This window comes from Camponotus vicinus, unplaced genomic scaffold (assembly GCF_025532165.1).
Source record: "Camponotus vicinus isolate PSW18456_S1 unplaced genomic scaffold, iyCamVici1.0 SCAF_3, whole genome shotgun sequence".
Classification (NCBI taxonomy): Eukaryota; Metazoa; Arthropoda; class Insecta; order Hymenoptera; family Formicidae; genus Camponotus; species Camponotus vicinus.
In genome coordinates, this window is record NW_028141967.1 from 21463176 (window position 1) to 21483517 (window position 20342).

At 40.4% G+C, this 20342-nt stretch overlaps 2 protein-coding genes across 2 annotated transcripts in view; one reads left to right on the forward strand and one right to left on the reverse strand.

Annotated features, from left to right (window-relative positions):
• Nachralpha6 (nicotinic acetylcholine receptor alpha6) overlaps window positions 1-1635 on the reverse strand; it is a 227708-nt gene extending 226073 nt beyond the window's left edge. Inside the window, exon 1 of the mRNA XM_083093599.1 lies at window positions 1495-1635. Coding sequence (XP_082949725.1) covers window positions 1495-1516 — 22 coding nt within the window. The 5' untranslated portion in view covers window positions 1517-1635. The remainder of the gene's footprint in view (window positions 1-1494) is intronic.
• A 1488-nt stretch (window positions 1636-3123) lies between these two features.
• LOC145969263 (uncharacterized) overlaps window positions 3124-20342 on the forward strand; it is a 191755-nt gene continuing 174536 nt past the window's right edge. Inside the window, exon 1 of the mRNA XM_083095231.1 lies at window positions 3124-3961. Coding sequence (XP_082951357.1) covers window positions 3881-3961 — 81 coding nt within the window. The 5' untranslated portion in view covers window positions 3124-3880. The remainder of the gene's footprint in view (window positions 3962-20342) is intronic.

Sequence of the window (20342 nt, forward strand, 5' to 3'; positions counted from 1 at the left end):
AGCGCGCAATTTAACACTCGGTTTATACGAGCGCGAGGTATGTTTCAGAGACAGACATACGGCCACCCCGTCCGTCCTCGGTTAAATCGCGTTCGCAATCAGTCGCCGCAATCGTCGCGATCGACGACGAATTATGGTCGCGTCGGCCCTGCGACATGAAACCTGGAGCTGGAGGGTGGCGGCAATTACACCCCGCAGGGCCGCATTCGCCCGAGGATACATCTGCCCTTTCTTACCCCGACGTGACCGACGAAATTATGTGTATAATAGACGCGCACGCGCTCGCAACTGTCGTGGCAAAAACGATGAAATCCGATGAAGGGATTACACGGGCAATCGTATTTAACCCCTTAAATGGGAGAGAACGCGAATGGATATAGCACATTTTGCAAATTTGCATATCGATATTAAGTATTGAGATTTACTTCGCGTTTGAAAGTAATCCTCGAAAAAAATCTTTTTTTCTGATTGTAATTTTTTAATAATTATTCAGAAATATTTTTTAATGCAATTTTCTGCATCATTTTTTGCACCATTAATGAGAAATAATAAAAAAGGGAATATTTTATTATTAAAGTTAAAATTTCATAAAATGTATTATTATAAATTATTATATTTTTAGTCATATTTTACCATAAATAAATGTTGCTCGGGATAAATGATAGGATAATATGCTCGCATAAATACTACTTTTATGTAAATGCATCAAATATCATATTAAACGTGAGAAAATATGATAGCAGGTCATTTCAATCTAATGTTTCATTCCATTTATCGGATAATTGAGAATCGTTCATTTAATCGGGACGATAGCAAAATTCGCTTCTATCGTGTCCGTTTGAATATAATCATTAAGTTGTATAATTAATCACTGCAAGAGAGAGATGCGAGACAATACACGAAATGGTGCAAAGAGAACTTTCGTTGCTCTCATTCATCATCACAATTGATTATTGCACTTGCTTCTTTGTTTTCAAAACGTTCTCTTCGCAACGGCTATTTGTCTTTATAATTTACGCTTACCTTCTTGAAGTCAGAACGATATGCTATTATTCCCGAATATAACGCATGGAAATAAAAATGCGCGTATTACGTAACAAAAACCGTAAAAATTTCTAATTTGTAAGTTATATAACGCAGTCATTTGTAATTATATAATAGAATGTAATTTATCGCACAAATAAATAATAGAATATCTATATTGACGACACTCTTTGAAAATAATATTTTATAATTACATGTATAATTAATATAATAAGAGAGAAAGAGTCCAATAATTAACAATCTATTATTTATATTATCATAATTAAATATGAATTTCTTTTATATAAATTATTATTTTCCAACCTTTAATTGCATCGATTGTAATGTCATAAATTTCACTTTAAAGAAAAGAAAATGTAAGATATTTAAGTAAGAAATTTAAGACTCTCTTTCTCTCTCTGCAGTGCTACATTTGCAAGAAACTTGAAAATATTAATATTTAACACTCACCATTTTCTCCTTTATTATACATGAAGCCGGAAATCCGTCATATACAGCGTTGTCAACGAGTCGAAAATCACAAACAACCGGAAGCCGCTTTCAATCCTCGATCCTTCAGCAGCATCCCTCGTTGATCTCACTTCACTCACTCGCGACATACGATATTCATTTACGGCAGTTCTCTCGCGAATTAGCGTAGCGTGCGAATTTATCGCGCCGTTTTTACGGAATAACTCACACGTAAACGCGCGAAAGAATTCTTCCGACGTTTGTTTACGTTGCGCGGAAATGTTTACGTTGTGACGTCACGCGGCAGCCAATTTTCTAACGACCGTGCGTATTTGTATATTTACTCCGAATCGAATAATATAAACAAACGATCGCAACCGCGTACCATAATTGACACGTTACAGTACCATTCAATCACTCTCGTCCGATGTTCGATTATGCACGCGATTCACTTGGTACGTGAAAATAATGGCGGCGGTCATTTAAGCGGAAGTTTTGACGCGACGCGAATACCGTACGCGGTATATTAATCACAGTCGCGTTGATTAGCACGCTATGACGACTGCACGATACTTCATTCGACACTCCCGATATTCGTACTTGCATTAGTTTGCTCGATTATTCACGCACGACGAACTCACCTTGCCTTCCCACAACTTCTCTTCTCGCACGCACACACGATCGCGAAAAGCGCGGAGTGAATTCGCCTCCGATGCATTGCAAGTCGTTGAGCGACTTGGCGTATTTTCAAAAATCACAATCGCTCAAAAATCGATTATATATTGTGTTTACAATACAATATAATACCGAGTATGCGTAAATTAATAAAAGACTATAAAATCGAGCGCTATAATTAAAACAGTTTTCTTGTTTAGCTTCTCATTTGACGAGTGTATTATAGAAACGAATCGAAGGCGCGAAGTACGCCGCAAAAGTCACGAACTGTCATGGCGGACGTATAGTGCGCGTCGAATTCGCGTCCGCTGCTCGCGAGCTGAAATGATTCGATTACCGTCGCGAAAGTTACCATAAACCTACGTGCGATGTGTATTAGTGTACGCTTTTCTCGCGTAGCATCGAAAAACTGCCGGCCACTCGTGTTAATTACGTATCTCGGGACGATAATCGAAGCCGCTCGACAATCGCCGAACAAGTGGACGACGCGAATCGAGTGAAGTTGTATACAAAATGCACGGAATTCGGGAGTGCCAGCTTTGAATCGTCGCGATATATTTATTTGCGTGATATGTGTGTTTGTTATAAAGTCGACGAATCAGGCGAAAGTAGCGTTATCGCGTTGTTTCGCGGGAGAAGATCGAAAGTGTAAATCAAGTGTCTCTCTCGTTCTTGGAAGTGCGAGCGACTTATTGTCAGCTCGCCACACACGACGATTTTACATAACCGCCGCATAGAAAGACGGATCAGTGCGGCCCTGGGATCGCGATACCGCCTATTCGCGTGAGGCACACGATATATACGCGTATTCGACGCCTTCTTATATATGTGTATATCATGGCGCTATCCACATACGCGTCGCTCGTTCTCTCTCTCTCCGTCTCCCTCTCTCTCTCCCGCTTCCCCCTCCCTCTCGAGGTACGGCGTAGTACCGCGCGTCGCCATCGCCGGTGAGACGGCGGCGCTGTCAGTCCGACTTCTGCCGTGGCGCCATCGCGTTGCGTCGTCGTTCGTGCTCCAGAGTCCACGCAGCGGGCCACAGTTCGCTCTCCGCAGCTCATCGCGTCACTGTGAAAGGAGTAGACGCACCTTGGTCGTGTGTCGTGTGTACGCAGCAAAGTCGCGTTAACCTCGTCGCGCGCGAAAAATGCCGAACAGTGAGTGAAAATCGAGAGATAATAAACAGCGACGCCGTCGAAAGTTTGATTCGCCGGGAAAGGGGAAAGGAACGAAGGACGTGAATCGCGGCGCGCGAACTCGAAACGGACGGGCGCGCGCGACACATGAGGAGGAGGCGAACTCGCCGGGCGAGTTCGGACGAAGAGAGGAAGCAGCCAAGAGCGAGAGCGGCACTACCGGGAGCGGCCTTACAGCGAGGAATGCAGCTTCGGGATCGTAGTCTGCGGCCACGGCCGGCCGCCACGCACTCGGAGACATGACGCGATGATCGTCGAGGCATTCGGTGCATCCGCCTTTACTGCTCCATCACGCCGCTGCCGCCGCCGTCGTCGTCGTCGTCGCCGTCGCCGTTCGCGTCCTCCGCCCGCGTCCTCCTCTCTCTGTCTCTCTCTGTCTTCTTCCTCTCCTCTCTCTTTCGCTCTCTCTCTCGCTCTTATCTCGCGTGCTCGTGTGTGTACGTGCGCCGTTCCATAATCGGCGCGGAAAGTGTGACGGATAAGTTGTTTCGTCGTAAACGCACCGGTCAGGAATCATGGGTGATGTGCAAGGGCTTCGTCTAGTTAGTGACTTCGGCCAGGAGGATACCGGAGACGACGTCGGCATGTCCATTGGGGTAAGTTTTTCCAAAAGTTATCGTAAAAATGTACGTATTATCTCAATGATTTCCTTTACACATTTACGACACAGATTTACGTTGCCCCGAAAGAATTCGAAGGTCGGATTCTTTGTCCGTCGCGAGCGTTTTTTTTTTTGCGCGTCAGCTGCCTCGCTCGATTCCGCGTCAATGTTTACATTGCATTCCGATACTTTACTCGAAAATCTCGTTAACATGGTTGTTTCTATTCATTTTAGAATCAACAGGGAACAAAGTCAATAGAGAAAAATGCTATTTTACGCGATTATTCCCTTCGTGATATTTGATTCATGTTAGGAAACTTTTGTTTGGAGAAATAACACGCTTATAATTCCCTTACTTTAAACGTGCCTTTAAAAGGAATAATGCGTCGATTTATTAGAGCGATTTCGAGTGAATTCAGTAAAAAGCAATAGCAATAGCAGAAGATAACAATAATAACGATACCGTGGATTTATTACTTATGCGGCGCTCCACGTTAATTCATTTGAGATTCGAATTTTGTTGATCGTGCAGGAATACAATATTGCTTTTTATAAACAAATATGAGCAGCTGATAATAATTATCGCACACAATGATTATATTTGAAATATTCTCCGATTCGAAATTTCTTCTTTTTTGCACGATATTTTTATTCGATTTATATAACATTTTAAGTGATTTCATTATTTTACAAAATAACGAAATGGAAATTAACAAATATAATATTGTTGATTATTCGGAAAATAATGATTGATATTTTCAAGTTTTCTTTTCGATTCAAAATATTAAGTATTGATCGTGACATCATTTTTTTTTTTTATACGAATGACGGAATAGAGGCAATTTATAATGAGAATAACAAGAAACTACTTTGTCATTTAGTACTTGAATATTTTGTTTATTCTGTAATTCAAAATATCAGTTTGACTTTAGAATCAGTACTCTTCGCTTCTCACACTGAAGCACTGTTATGCGAACGATGCAGAAAATTTGATGACGATCATTATAATAATTATATTTCAAAGATAAGTGGTACTTTATGAATGCGAGACTGTAAGAGTTTTTTGCGGTGAGATGATTGCATCTCGGCACTCGGCTTAAGAATCTATCGTAAATGACGTAATCGACGAAGCAGCTGATCGTAAAACGATGAAGACTAAGTAATAAATAAATGCAACTAATTATCATTATCAGGAAGTTTAATACTTTAAAAGTTGATTGGATATAAAATTTCGAATTATAGCATTTTCTTGTTTCATTCACATAATTATAATTATATTTCGATAATTTAATGTAAAATAAATTACTCGATAGTTATGTAGAAATCGTTGAATTTATATAAATCAGAGGATGTTCTCCATCAAAATCCAGAGATTCATGTAAACCTGATAAAGAAGATGTGTCCGTGCACCGATATTAACAGAAACGCGCGTTTTGCTCCAACATATCATTAGCATTCTCATGTTTAATTTCTATTTGAAGTTTCATGCCCAAAGTTGCGAGATTGTAGCAACTACATCATGTAACTAGCAATCATGCATACCGATGCAGACACACGCGCACAGACTTGCCTGCATTCGCATTCGCATACCGTTAATGCGAATACGAAAGTCCCGAAGTTAGTCCCGAGGAGTTTCAAAACTACGCGCATTTACACTGTCAGACTGAACGGCGAGGCGTGAAAAAGCTGCGGCGAAGATTAGACGATGAATAAAAAAGAGAGAGAGAGAGAGAGACGATCGCGTTAATGCCTGATATAAAATTCACGACGGGCGAGGTCGGGCGCAACACTTGACTCGCCGCTGCTAATACTGTTTTACGTAATTAAGCTTGAGCTATCAAGGAGGCGAGTTGGTAACGAAATTAATTGATAATGTGTGACATAAAATGCATTAACGGGTTGCGCCTTAAAAGCGCGCATCGCGCGACATCGATATCGTAAATTAGACTTCCTCGTGAAAATGCCCCTCTCTTTCTCTCTCCTTTCTCGGTTTTTTCTTTCTTTTTTTGCATCACGTTTCCTATTCCGATGCATAATACATAGACTCTCGATTATCAAGGAACATTCTAATCTTCATGATCCTCGTTTGATGCGTGCTTCGCATCTAGACGTTCGCAATCTAATGCGTATCGCATGATGCATACGCATTGCCGCGAGTGCTGACGCGCCGCATTTTCTTCTGCTCTTGGAAATACCGGTTCTCGGATTAATGCATCGGGAGCATTCCGTTTATTCGATCAATCGCGTCACTGTCTCGTATACACCGTGCTCGTAGGATCCTCTCTCTGTGAATCTTGCAACCTAATAATAAACGCTATTCTTCGTATAGCTTTCTTTTCTTTCTGTTCGTCCGTCTCTCTTTCACTTTGCCCTGTTCGCTATAGCTCGCTGCTAGCTTGGGAATGGTATCACGAGCGAAGTCAAAGAAAAAGAACGATGGCAGGGATACGAAGAAGGACGAGAGGGAGAACAGCTATTGTAGATTGTTGCTCTTTGTCTATCTTTCTCAGTTTTCTTTCCGTCTCGCTCGCCCGCTTTTCATCTTTTCCGTATCGAGTATCGAGATTTTTTTCTCCTTTTAAAAGCTTCATCTCAATTTAAATGCTACAATAACACCCATTCATTATATAACTAGTTTCTCATTAATTTTATTTTTTCCTAATGATGCATGTCTTTGAGCAATAATTTCTTTATATTAATTATTATTTGGATCGTTAATATATTTATATTAACAGTTTTTCTTTTCTCGTGTATCTCGTGTATATTTCCCATAATTTTCTACGTCGTGTTATACTTTACGAGTTTACATTCATCATTCTTTATTGTATCTTGCGGTTTAATTCTTTTCACCAACAATATAAGTGTACTCATCCTTACTGAATCAATACAATCTAACGTAAAAGAAAATTTTAGATATCCACTAGAGTAAGTTATCTGTTGGTGAAACTGGACAGAAGACACGGCTCCAAGACCATATAATAAATGATTTTCTTCTTTACCCTTTGACGCTCGGCAGGTATATTTTCGAGACTGCATGGTGCGTGCCGACCTGTGAAAATTCCAGGAATCGAAATGTATATGTCTCGGGCGTTTAGATTATTACACTCGACGGCGATGAGGCTGCTGCTGTGGCAGAAAGATTAAAGCGGCTTAAGCGTAGACCGTTCGTTGCTGTGTCAAAGGCGTCGGTGCCGCGCATCTAACGGAGAAGCGCGTCTGACGAACGACGACAAGGAAGAGAAGTGACGGAAAGTGATAAACGCGAACACTGCAAACACGGTTTATCGCGTACGTTTAGATTTTCCATGGTCCCATCACGATGATGCGACGAAAAACTTGCTTTTACACGTCGCGTTTGTCAAAAACAAGGTGCGCGCGAGTTCAACGAGATTTTTGCACTCGGATGTCCGTGCCACACCATCCTTGTTTCGAACTAAAAATCATGCATCGGACGTTGCGGTAAACAAATTTGCAATTTTTGACAATTATTCTCGTTCAATTTGTTCCCTGGAAACGTATGTAAATCCCCGACTATACGGATTTATCCATATTTTAAATTTATGGTACTAGAGAAATACGTTGGAATATCATGTGACGCGGATTATGAATGAGTTTGTCACGTCCTTTTAATGTTATAATTACGGAACAGCGCGAACTTGGAAACTAAGAGCTTCGGTAAATATATTCGTTACGAGATATTCGCTACGTCCGCGTTTTCCGTATTAATTTTTCGAATGAACGGAAGGTTCGTGATTCTAAAGAAGCTCGTAACAATTTCCGAGATTGCATAGTATGCCGCGCAAAGTAATGGTATCGCGAGTGCCCGAAGTTATCCAAGGGCTTACGGCTGCATTTTCAAATTATTGTGGTCCATTTCCCTTCTAATTTCCGCGAGCTTGTTTCTTAGCTGCGCGTTATAATTATTGTGTAGCGGTGCCCGTTTTCAAAGTTTATCACGCGACTCGTGGAAGCGGTATGTTTAATATGCTGGCCGAGTTTCTCGCCGAGAAATTTCTCCATTCGTTCCTACGATCGTCAAAAATTCGTCCGACCGTGAAGTAGCCGTCTGTTCCACGCGAACTTCCGACTCTGGCAACTCTCGACTATTAATACGGATGACACTTCTAATCTCGTAACAATCGCAGAATGGCCTTCGTACGGCATAAATATTTATCGTCTCATTAACATATCATCGATTCTCGAGAGAATTCTCTTGTACCTGTGAATCCTAATGTTGTGTTAAAAAGTCCGATCGATAAAAACTATTAATCATTATCTTCTCAAGTAGAAACGGAGTTTTGCGTCGTTCATACGGTTGATTAAAAAGAAGAGAATTTGTGCGTAATAATTTAATAAATCCAATCGAGAGTTTTCTCTCTTTAGTTTTCTTGTATTCAATTTTAATATACTTTGCACATTCGGGTTTATCGCTCTTAATTTCGCTATTTTAACACGTATGAAATGAGCATTATGTGCCTTCATATAAATGTAAAATCTAGCCATCTAATTTAACAAGATTTGCAAAATTCCGTTCGAATGTCTCGGGCGCGTACGAAACGTCTGAGAAACGCGAGAGCGTAAATCCTTGTAGCCGTCAGATGTGAATTAGAGATTGGATATCGCGACGCTATTGCCGTTTCTTCAGCACAAGTAGATGGGAGTCTGAGTTACGTTAACTCGGTTACGATAAACGCGGGTGCGTCGATGTCTATGTGTACATAAATCCCGGTCGTGCGAGATAACGCCGCAGGGGGATATCGTATTCTCGTTCGAGTATAACTTTAACGCGATAACGCCAAGAGCCAAAGCCTATTAGGGGTCCAAAGATTTTTCTTATCCGCGCGCGCCTCGACTAAACGGCCCAAGACTTAATCGTGAATTAGCTCAAATTGGAACTAATTTCTTTGCCTTTGTGCCGGGGCGCGTCGCGATAATTTAATTAACGCGGGGCAAAGTAGCGGGGAAGGGTCGGTACCTCGCGGCATGGAAAATTACACCTGAATTAAATTCCTATGTGCGGGACAAAATAACGGGCTATTATATGCATTAACGTATCCAATGGCGCCCCGCGTCGCGACGGTGGGGACGCGAGGGAACGTTTATGCACCCCATGCATATGTCGCTCTTAAACCCTCGTACGTAAAAGGTTCGATATTTCATCCGACACGTGGTGTTTTCGTCCCGGCAAGATCCGCCACGTAGCTGAAATAAAAGCTTTGACGATCCTAATATATCCTCCGAGTATATACGCTGTCGTATTCCTGCATTTCTAAGCCACGTTAAACCGCGTCAGCTGGCATTTTCCGACGTAAAAGACGTTCGAAATTGGAGAACAACGGAGTACTGAATATACTTTATACGATGTCCCGAGTGTTTCTCCTATTTTGATGGCCGTTTAGCATTGGCAGGACTGTTTCTTGGACGAGAAAATTAGACTGGGGATACTGGATAAATTACATGCATGTACATGTTATATCTTAGAAAACGATACGAGAAATGTCAAACTTTCTTGTATAAATACATGGCGTCGTTAAAAAGTGATATTTCACTCAAGTTTACAATACTTTTAAATTTGATACACGTCATGGTTAAAAATGATCGATTTTATATAGAGAGCGCGACGCGTACCTTTGATTGGTCAATTTCTATCGAATGACGTTGCGTTCTTTTTATCGAAGGGAGACCATTCGGAGCGAGAACGATCGACGCTTTTCCGCAAAGATCGACCAACGCTCGATTAATTTCGCTCGAGATTTTCGTCGGCGAAAACCCGGCCATTCGTTTTCCATCGCGTCTGTGTGGCAGGCGAAAAATGGATGAAAAATACCGAGCCAAGAATACTCTTGATATCTAGAGGCATTAGTATCATGGCGTAAGATAATGCCTTACCTATCTACCCATCTACGTGCCTCCAAGTGCTCGGCGAGGACACGCTGGACCGGTACTACCGCTTTCTCTCTTTCTCCTTCTTTTTCTCTCCTATACCTCATGATTCTGCCTTCTTATAACCGTCTCTTTTTCTCTTTCCTCTCTTTTTCCTTCTCTTTCTCGCTCTTTGTGCTCCGTTCGCTTCATCTGCCTCTTCGATACAGGTTGTGCCGAGCTCGAGCATAAACCGAGCATGTCTCAATGCAATCGAACCGGTACGGTAATTATTACCGTGGAGCAGGGAGCGAACGACTCCACCCGATACACGATACAGATCGGTACGCGTTCGCAATATATACATATATACGTACGATACGTAGACATGTGTATCGCGGTAGCGTAGTGTGTAACACACATGTATAGATCTCGATGAAAATGTCAAGAGCGCACGTGAATTCGAGAGCGCTACGATACTGTGTTTACATCTCTGATTTCCAGGAAGTGCAATCTACCGAGAGATCAAGTCAACATATATATATTTATATAGCCTTCGAGAGAGTAATTCTTTTCGCTTTGTAATTTGAGCTTTGCAAAGAGAGCGATATCAAGAAGGGCCGCTCGTCAACGAGATACGAGAAGAGAGAAAGCGCTTATTACCGTCTATGCTAAGCTGTAAAAGATAGGGAGGGAGAAAGAGTATATCTCTTGAGGACCTTAAGATCGGATTTCTATAAACCTCAACTGAGCAATTAAGTGTCCTACGATAAGATATACGTAAGATAACAGCTCGGAATAATTTACATAAATTTTAGTACTATATACAAGGTATAAAAAAATTGCGGAAACTGAGAAGTAGCAATAAACTAGATTGCGATTAAAAAGTTTTTTTTTAATTTTTTTAAAGAATTTAGTATAACATCATTAGCTAAAATGAATCATATTTCGTTACATTTGAATATTAAAATTCTTAAATACGTAAAACAAAGTTTACTTATGTTGCCTACGTGAAATTAATTGTCTATTTCTTGAAAATAATTTCAACAGCTATTTCAGATTATTCTATCTTTTCATTGTACATTGTTTGAAAATTCTTTTTAATGGAACTAGACCGCAGTAAAATGAGAAAATCTTTGTCAGGGAACCGAACTTCGCGCAATCGCGACGAGATGCTTCTCGAGAGGCTCTTGGAAAAGCATAGAGACTATGTCAACGTATATCTTTTATTCATGAATCTTTTTTTCTTCGGCACCGTTAGAATTACATGTTACGGACGTATTGGTGAAGTTCTTAGCGAAAGTATATTTTATCGTGGCATTATAAGTTTCATCCGGCCAGGCAACTTTTAATGACAGTTTTATTTCGCGCGTTTCCTATATATGCCGCCATCGCGTGATTACGAAGTTAATAAGAGAGTTGGCAATCTGATATCGTTGTAGATAATATGTCTTCCGTGGAATCTGTTATCAATGATACTTTCGATATGAATTGGAATTAAATTGAAGTGAGAACATTATTTTGACATGTTATATTTTGCATAATCGATAAGATGTAATCGCAATCGGTAATTACTTCATATTAAATTATTGCCCGGAAAAAATGGATTCCAAATTTATCTAACATATGTTAACGTACGTACACTGAACGTTTCTAAGATATATGAATGATATACATTCATTCGTCAACAATCTACACGATGACAGCGAGTCAATTTTTTATGCTACTATCAAACCAGACAAAGCATTACAAATTTTTATATTGACGTTATTAGAGTTCATCAATATCCGCGATTCATACACCACCATCAGCTGCACGAGAAGTTATTTCCCTCCATTTCTATATCGGCTTCTGCGCCTTGTCGGGCTGAGAGCTCGCGGCTGAGGTAAGAAGGAGCCGATGAAAAATTTGAATGGCTGAACTCCTGGAGCTCATAAATCTAGAACAATTCCACAGTAAAGGAACTCTTCATCCTCTCCTTTTTCCCTTTATCGGTCTGTTCTGCCGGTCGCGCTTCACCGATTTAAGTATGGTTTTGTCGCCGATCACTCGTGCGAATTTCCCAATTCGCAAATCGTTTATTTATTAATGCATATCGGTAATCGATATCGTACCGCATGTCCGTTATAATGCGATCACTGCGTAATTGCGCTGCAGAGACTATAAAACGTCAAAACTGCGAGATATCGGTTTATTAACGTATTTCGCGAAACTCTGCAGTAAATATATTCCACATACAAATCACATATAGTATATGGTATATGTCGCGAAATTATTCGACATGTAAGTACGCAAAATTTCTTGTTGGAACGCTAAATATTCTAGCGTGTTAAATTTTTTTTAATAAAAATTTTTTTCATAGATATTAGCATTTATCATTATTAAATCATTTACTCATTATCGTTATTAAATCATCCTTATTTATAAGGATCTTTTAATAGAATTTTTAATGTTTAAAATCGTTAGCGAGAATCGGAGAAAGATTGACGAGACCAAATGTTAGAAATCGATACGCTCTTCTTCGCGACACACACATCGTTTCCCTATTCGTGAAATATCTTATATATGCGATACGCGTATTAGTATACGGAATCATGACGATAATGGTATCAATTTCTTTCTATCTCAATGTTTAACTTCCGCTCTTACGTTATTCGCCGAGCAAAAAAATGGATACGAGTTTCGTGTTCGGATTGTTAACACAAGGGAGAGATTCGTCGAAAATATCATCTCTTCCGCCTTATCAAAGTTTCTCGGTTTCTTGGGTCGTATCGGAGGAGGTTCCGCTTGCGCGGAAATCTCCTAACGAGCATTTTTCCGTTTACGCCGCACACCACCCTTCGTCGGACGGTTTAAACGCGGCGTATTTATGGCTCTTCTAAATAATCCCTATCCGGTGTGCAACGGCGGCGCGCGCTCGCGCCGGATCATTGTAATCTCGGATAAACTGTATTTTGATAAACGAGTTTCTCCCGACGGGGGAATTCCGCGCTCGCTCGCGTGCCACCGACAGCTTTGCAACGAATCGGCCGGAACTTTCGAAGCGGGTTAAATTGCGCGATAGTCGATAGACTCTGTTAGTCCGCGTACGTGCAACACATGTCGCGCGACGTGTATTCCTTCGTCTATTGGATGACGGGGAAATATCGCCGAGATTTTTGGCGATCTCTTGTTGTAGACGAGAAGCGGGACAGAGGAAATTTTTAATATTATTTCGATAAGAATTAAGTTGATTACACAATGATCAATATCTTAAAATTCACAAACAATCTACTTTTTACAGACATATTTATTCTCTTGTCTCGAATTTTGCTGAAAAATTTTTGAAAAAATTGATTACCTTCATTTTTGTAATGACAATATTTTTGACGTAAATCGTCCTCTTAGACCAGATTGCACCAATATTATTTATATCTTGATCTTTTTTTCTAAATGAATAAAGACAGACACGTATTTAAGTCTCGTTTAAAGTCAAAATAACGTTGGTGCAATCGGGCCTTAATTTCATACCTTTAAAAAGCTCGCAACAAATTTGGAGATATTCCTATACTTCCTGTACACGGCTGTGTATGCTTCTCGTCTGCTTCGTCTCGATGCCGCGCCTTTTTGAGAAAGACGTATGCATCCTAGGGCGCGCAGCGTGTACGTACGTCGTCGTCGGCAGGCAGCTCATTAATGTTTTCAAGATGAGGACGTAGCTCCTTTGACCTTTTAGAGAACGGCCGCGTACGCGCGAACAAGCAAAGGCTCCCGTGGAAAGCCGTGAAGAGAAATAAAAAGTGCGTCTGAAATCTCCGAGAGATCCCGGGTACTCTGCTGAATTTTTCTGCTTACTCGCGTCGCGAAGGAATCGCGTCTGTCTGCTGAAGATAGCGCGTTCGCGAGTAACATTTTTTTAAACAGTTAATAAAGATGCGCGCCTCATTAAAACCCTTAATCTATATTTAATTAATGACCACGTGATTCCAATTAACTTGTTATTGTATTCATTAATATGCGGCACGAGTCGTCTCTTTTGAAAAAAAATTGGATTGCCATTTTATCTGTAATTAGAATTTTCTTCTCGCAGGTAAAATATTCGTTATATCAACAGAATACTTGGTACATCAAATGCGATAAAATTGACACAAATTAATCTTTTTAAGTTTGTTTGGTTTTTTCCTGATATACTTTTCGCTACGCGAAATATTTCTCACGTTAAATAATTTGCAAAATATTAATTCTCTTTACAAAAATAATGTCTGTTAGATTGATATTCTTTTCATCCGTGACTACTTTAGACCTAATTTTACGGCTGTCAAGGTATTGCCGAGCCTGTTATACATATATAAAAGTCTATTATATAGAAACAAGATTTTCATTATCTCGCGTGCCACGATATAAGTAACGAGGAAGAGGAAGGGAAACTCGAATTATCCGCGCGAGTAAAATCTAAAATCTATCTCGCGATATTATCGATGCTATAAATAATTCGGAAGGTTCAAACGTGAAATACTCTCGCTCGAGTATATTTCGCTGGCGCGAAATATTACCTCGTTCGAGGGGGAAAAAAAAAGTATCGATCGGCTTACACTCTCTTCCGTACACTACTTTATACACCTTATAGTATCAGACTCGCGCGCCGCCTTCGAAAAGAAGTTTGTTTAGCCGTGCGAACGGATCTATCGGGTGTCTAGCCGATGTCGCCGCGTGTATCACGACATGCCGCGCTTTGTATCCGCGCTTTGTGCGCGACGACGAAAGCCTTCATCTCGTATTTCAATCTCCGCCCGACCGCAGATGTCCCGCAGTGTTATTATTCTGTCCTTCGTTTCGTTTTCCGCTCGATTCTTTTTCTTTTACGTAAAACGCACGACCACGAGAATCATGAAAAGACGAGACTCTCCGTGTCTGTCCCTCGTTCGTTAATACGTGCAATAAGAAACGAGAGCGACAAGGAGAGACGAAAGATTCGTAGACTGAGATATAGCAATAATATCGATGTTTTAAAAATGCCGACAATTAAAGTTGAGAAATAATTACAATCTCAATAATTACAGTCTCTATCATCCCTTTAAAAATATTGTCGATTTCTCTGTGTCTTCGCGGGAGAAACTTTTGCCTGACTTTCTTATTAATTATATATTTGCTAAACTTTCTTATTTTTTTTATCCGATGGACATCTATAAGAGTTTCTCATCAGTCTAGTAGCGAGGAACTTTTAGTTTATTATGGTGATAGTAACGGAATTGTCTCTCTCGATATACACTTGGCACGCCTATTCCCGATAGATTCGCACATGCCTCGACTGGACGGCGTATCTATCGGGTGCGAGTTCAATAAAGCGCCCTTAGTTCCGCGACCGGTATCTCAGGGCCGCCGACCACCTGTCTCCACCTCTCTCTCGCCTGTCGGGCGACCGATTGCGAGCACATGCCACCTATAACACGGCTGTCCCCCGGCCGTTAACAATTTTGGCACGATTCCCCGGGGAACGCGCCCCGCTCTCGCCTCTCGAAAGATCTTTTTCCATTCGCGTTCGCTTACTGTATGTCGCTCGTAGCCTCGCTCGCGTTGTTTTTATTTTGGTATCGCGTGACCTGTAAAACGCGATTGTGAGAAATCGTCTCGTGCGAGCTTAACTTTCGTAAAACGACATTTAAATCCAAATTCTCCAACAACTGAATTATTTTGCTTTGTAAATTTCAAACAGTACACACACAATACTCATTTTATTTTTATAAAATCCTCTTAATTATATATTAATTATAAGAAACTTTTTATTCCCTTTTTATTGTGGAAAATAATATTTTTAAATGACTATATATATGTGAAAATATTAATATTCTTTATTGAATCATTAGTCAATTATTTTTTTATACTTTTTTTATACCTTCAAAAATATTGACGTCATACAAAATTTAGATTTCAAAAGTGTTTTAAATTAGCTGCTTGTTTTTCTAATTATAAAAAGTAAGATATAACTTATTAGAGAGCACTTTCCTTTTTTGCACATTTTACCGATGATGAAAATTTTGTTGAAATTTATTTTCAATATTTTATAAATGTATTTTCATTGCTATTCTATTATTTTTCGTAATTTAATTTTTCACACGTAATTTAATTTGCACGCTTTAATAAGAATGCATACTTTTTCAGATATATTTGCGAATGACATAATATCCACTATTAGAGAGAGATATTACGATTATCACTTTTGGAAATATGATTGGTGTGTCGGCATTTACATAGGAATATATCGTTATTTTCGTGTTTATGAAATTTAAAAAAAAACAAATCTTGCGTATATCAGAACTGAATAATAAAAGCAATATCATTTATTATTGTACATCGCCATTTATCATAACTATGTTACATCACGGCTATTATAAGTCTGGACATACTTGCGCGATATTCTTTTGTAACATAGTGGATTTAAATACTCTTTGTGGATAGTCTGTCATGATAAGATATCAACGTGTACGCGTCATGCATATCGCACGACGTGTACTCTTATTATACATTACACACAGATTATTCTCTGACGTTTGCATTAAACTTTGGGAACGTATTCAGAGATAATTTTCTAGTCAGAAATTTAATGGAAAGCCATTCTTTCCAAAAAGATGGAATTTTCGACATTATATATTTTAATTAAATTTTAGATTACGCTTCTCTGTTAAAATCTTGAAATTAATTGAATGATAACATTACTTTCGATCTCTGAGACACGTATAATTCGTAAAAATCTAATTATCATTATCAAAAATCTGTGCAATGGAAAGATTTATCCTAAACGTGTCCGAAAGCTGGATAAAATCTTGTAAGATACGTATTTTGTAAAATATGTGAGACAATGGATCTTGCAATGATTTTCATTCGACACATTTAATTAAATCGAAATTATCCATCTTCTGAAGATTCCACCAGTGAATCAACGCGCGATTACGAGATTAAATAATATGACCAAGTATCTCCCTTCATAGGCATGTAATGTATATTCGTACACGTTAATGCTCTCGCGCGGATTACTCGGGACGCGCGAATACTTGCGTAGAACTTTTTACTTTCCTCGCGCGCGTCCCAGAGTTGAATTTAGTTAAAACTTTCGAAAGCTCTTGCTTAACGGCCGCGAGTCGCCACTAGCGAAGGATAGTCGTACGTTTCCAATTTCTAGGAAAATTTCGAATTCAAAGTAATTTTGTTGAACGCGCGACCCCCTTTTCGCCGACTGTCTCCCTCCCCGCCTCATATAATCTTAAGATTCGCGACTGTGGATCAAACGGGACCGGATGGTTCGGAGCCTGATCGAAATGCCTTCCACCGTCGTGCTTATTTAATTAAAAGTTTTCTCTTTCGAGTGATGCCGTGGAAAATGCATATATCATCGCGTGGTTAATCCGTCGCCCGCGGTAAGATATAAACTCTCCGCGGGTGATTTAACATGCGGGGGTGCGATTCGTGGGTGTGTATCCGCGGTGGCCGATGAACTTCCCCACAGTGAAAGCCGCTTCCAACGCATTCGGAAAATAGCCTCGGTGGCTTTGCGTTAAAAAATAATGCGCGCGAATGAAAACCTCTGCCACTCGGGAGAATTTAAATCAGAGCTCGATGGGAAGGGAGAAGGCACACTCGATCGATGATGCGGATCAGCGTTTACGGAGATCTCGTCTCGACCACATTTCTCGCGTGTTCTCGGCGGTGCAGACGCGATAACCGCGCGTATACCTTTTCTCGTTTTCCACGACGATGTGTTCAGCTTGAACGTATCCGAGCTGTCGCGAAGTTCTTCCTTTGCGAGGTGGCGCGAATTAGAGCCTGGCTCCGTTCCAACGTAACGACTTCATCGTTTGCTCCGCGCGGAAGAAAATATTAGTGACATTACTCTTAACAAGGCGCCGGTATCTTGCCGACAATTAAACCGCTTTTTCCCCTCGTAAATTCCATTCATTCGTCCGTCGTCTTAGTCTTAGTTCTCGTCCTCCTCATTCTCATTTCCGACGCCGTTGCCGTCGTCATCGTCGTCGTCGTCGTCGTCCTCGTCCTCGTCCTCGTCGTATAATTTAACGTCGCGTGTTACGTACCGATGAATACGTGTCGCTCCGTGTATTACGTGGCGACGCTCTGTTGCGCATTTTACATTGCAAATGCGCAACGATTCGATATTCCCCGTATGCAAAGGCCGGGTAGACAGATCAAGTCTGATAATATTTTACACCGAGCGGATAAGCCGCGTCGATATAATCCACTTTACGTTCGTGATTGATGCCGATTGTTACGACGATAGCTCCGTTCAATTCCCGGCATAATGCAGAAATCCAGCTTTTCAGCTGATATCAGTGCGCCGCGTCCGGAAATTACTCGTTCGTTGACTTTATTCGCGCCGAGTTCCCATGTGTCTATTAAAGTCGGTTGAATGCTCGCGATGCGACACCGTTGCCAGCTAATTGCGCGCACAAGCGATACAAATCATTATTTAATTCATTAAAACTTTCGGTGCGATTAAGCGGGATTATCGGATATTCTTTGATATCATTAATAAGCGACCGCTTTAATTTTTGTACAACATATGCGTTGAATTGTGTAATAATGAGTTCATTCATTTGTTTTGTGTAATTATGTATACATATGGGTAATTAGTATTTTGATATGAAATTTTGTGTGTTTATGTATGCGTGGAGAATGAAAATTTTGAGAGATAGAAAAAAAATCAATTATAAATTTAATGAAGATCAGAACCGAAGCGTGGCCTATTTTAAAAGGAATGTTATAAAAATATAACATTTTTTAAAAATATGAATTGGTTATTTATCGAGGTTATTAGCCGATTTTTGCATAGCTTTTTAGTATTAAACATCGCAAAATTGTATAATATGCGCAACTTTACAAGGGTGGTTTACTTTTTTATAACTAAATTTTGATAACTATAATTTCATCTGTATAAAAAGATTATTAAGAATTATAAAGAAAGTTGCCGGAGTTTATCTCTTCAAATCTACTAGAAACTCTAAAATCTTGAAGGCAGTCACAATTCTATCAATTATTTCGAGCTTCTAGAAATAAAGTGCCAACTTTACAAAAATGCCCACGCACACACACGTGCACATACAATTGTTCATAGTGAGAAAGAATCTTTTGCAAAAGAGTTCGAGCAGACCGACGTCATTCTTCATCGTCGTCATAAATCACATATACTACCGCAAGGTTAACTGTAGCTAGCAACGGAAACGTGTCGCTATACGTTAAAAATCCAGCAAAATTAGAGCGTGCTACCTTGAAAGTTCACGTAAAGTTCCCGAGAGAAAGAGAGAAAGAGAGTGCGACCACGCGACCATTCTATATTTCATTTTCAGTCGCAAAAAGGAAGCGCGAGAAAGAGGTTGCCGAGCATTGTTAGCGAGCGGTCCGCGAGCAGAAGTAATACCCGACCCCGCATTGTTTCCCATTTACGTATGCCCTCGCGCCTCCGCGAGGAAACTTCTTGTTTCTCGAGGTTTATATCTGCGACATTCTCGCGTGGTGCCCGGGGATCGCCCCGCAACTTGTGTATTGAAACTTCTCCGGTGGCAACCCTCGTCCCGTCGCATCTCGTTGTTCCCGTCCTCGTTCTCGCCCCTCCGCGTTTCCTCGCACTCGCGAAAAGGCGACATTAATTATGATCATCAAGTTTCACGACGATGAAAGTCGGTTTCAGCCGCGCGCTGCGCTGCCCTGCCCTGCTCTGCGCATCGCAAAACTTTGCGATGCCTTTCGCGACAGCAATTAACGATGCGCGTTCATCGGCGGTCGGCGTTTGTCGTGTAACCGGCCGAGAAAGCGAGGCTCCTCTCCTGGCTCCTCGCTCTAGAAAGTGCCCTTCTACCGCGCTTCTTCCCCGCGTTTTTTCCGTCCGCGTTTCTACTTGACTACTAATGCGAAATAAACTACTGTCGCGAGCATCGCTTATCCTTCCTCTGATAAGAACTGCGAGGAGTATAAAGCGATGACACGAACGAAACCGCCAGGTGACCCGCGCTTTACAATGTTTTACGCTCGCGGCATTAACTTTTTACGAGGTCCGGGCGACGTTGTCTCTTTTCTTTTCATATTCAGGGAAATAAAGGGTCTTGCGGCCCTTTTAGCGGTCTTGTCAGCGTTTGTAATGTCAATCGTAAACAGATGTTACGACGAAATATTCGCGATATATTCTACATTGATCGCAATATATTAAATTCTTGATTTTAAGAGAGGGAAATTTGCGCTTGTAAAACATATGATTAGATTGTATAGAATATTTTGTTTCACGCAAAGTTGCGCGCTCGGAAAAGATTTATAGGATATATAGTAATTATGTTGAGAATAATAATTATTTCTCATAAATTTCAAGTTATAATCTAATTATATAAGAAATGTAACGAAAATGTTTTGTTATAAACTATTATAAACTATGGCTATTAGTGATCGTAATCTAATTTTCTAGTAACCACATCATAATATTTGATCATTAATCTACTTTCAAACAACGCTCGCGACCGTCGAAGTGAAACGCGCCGAAA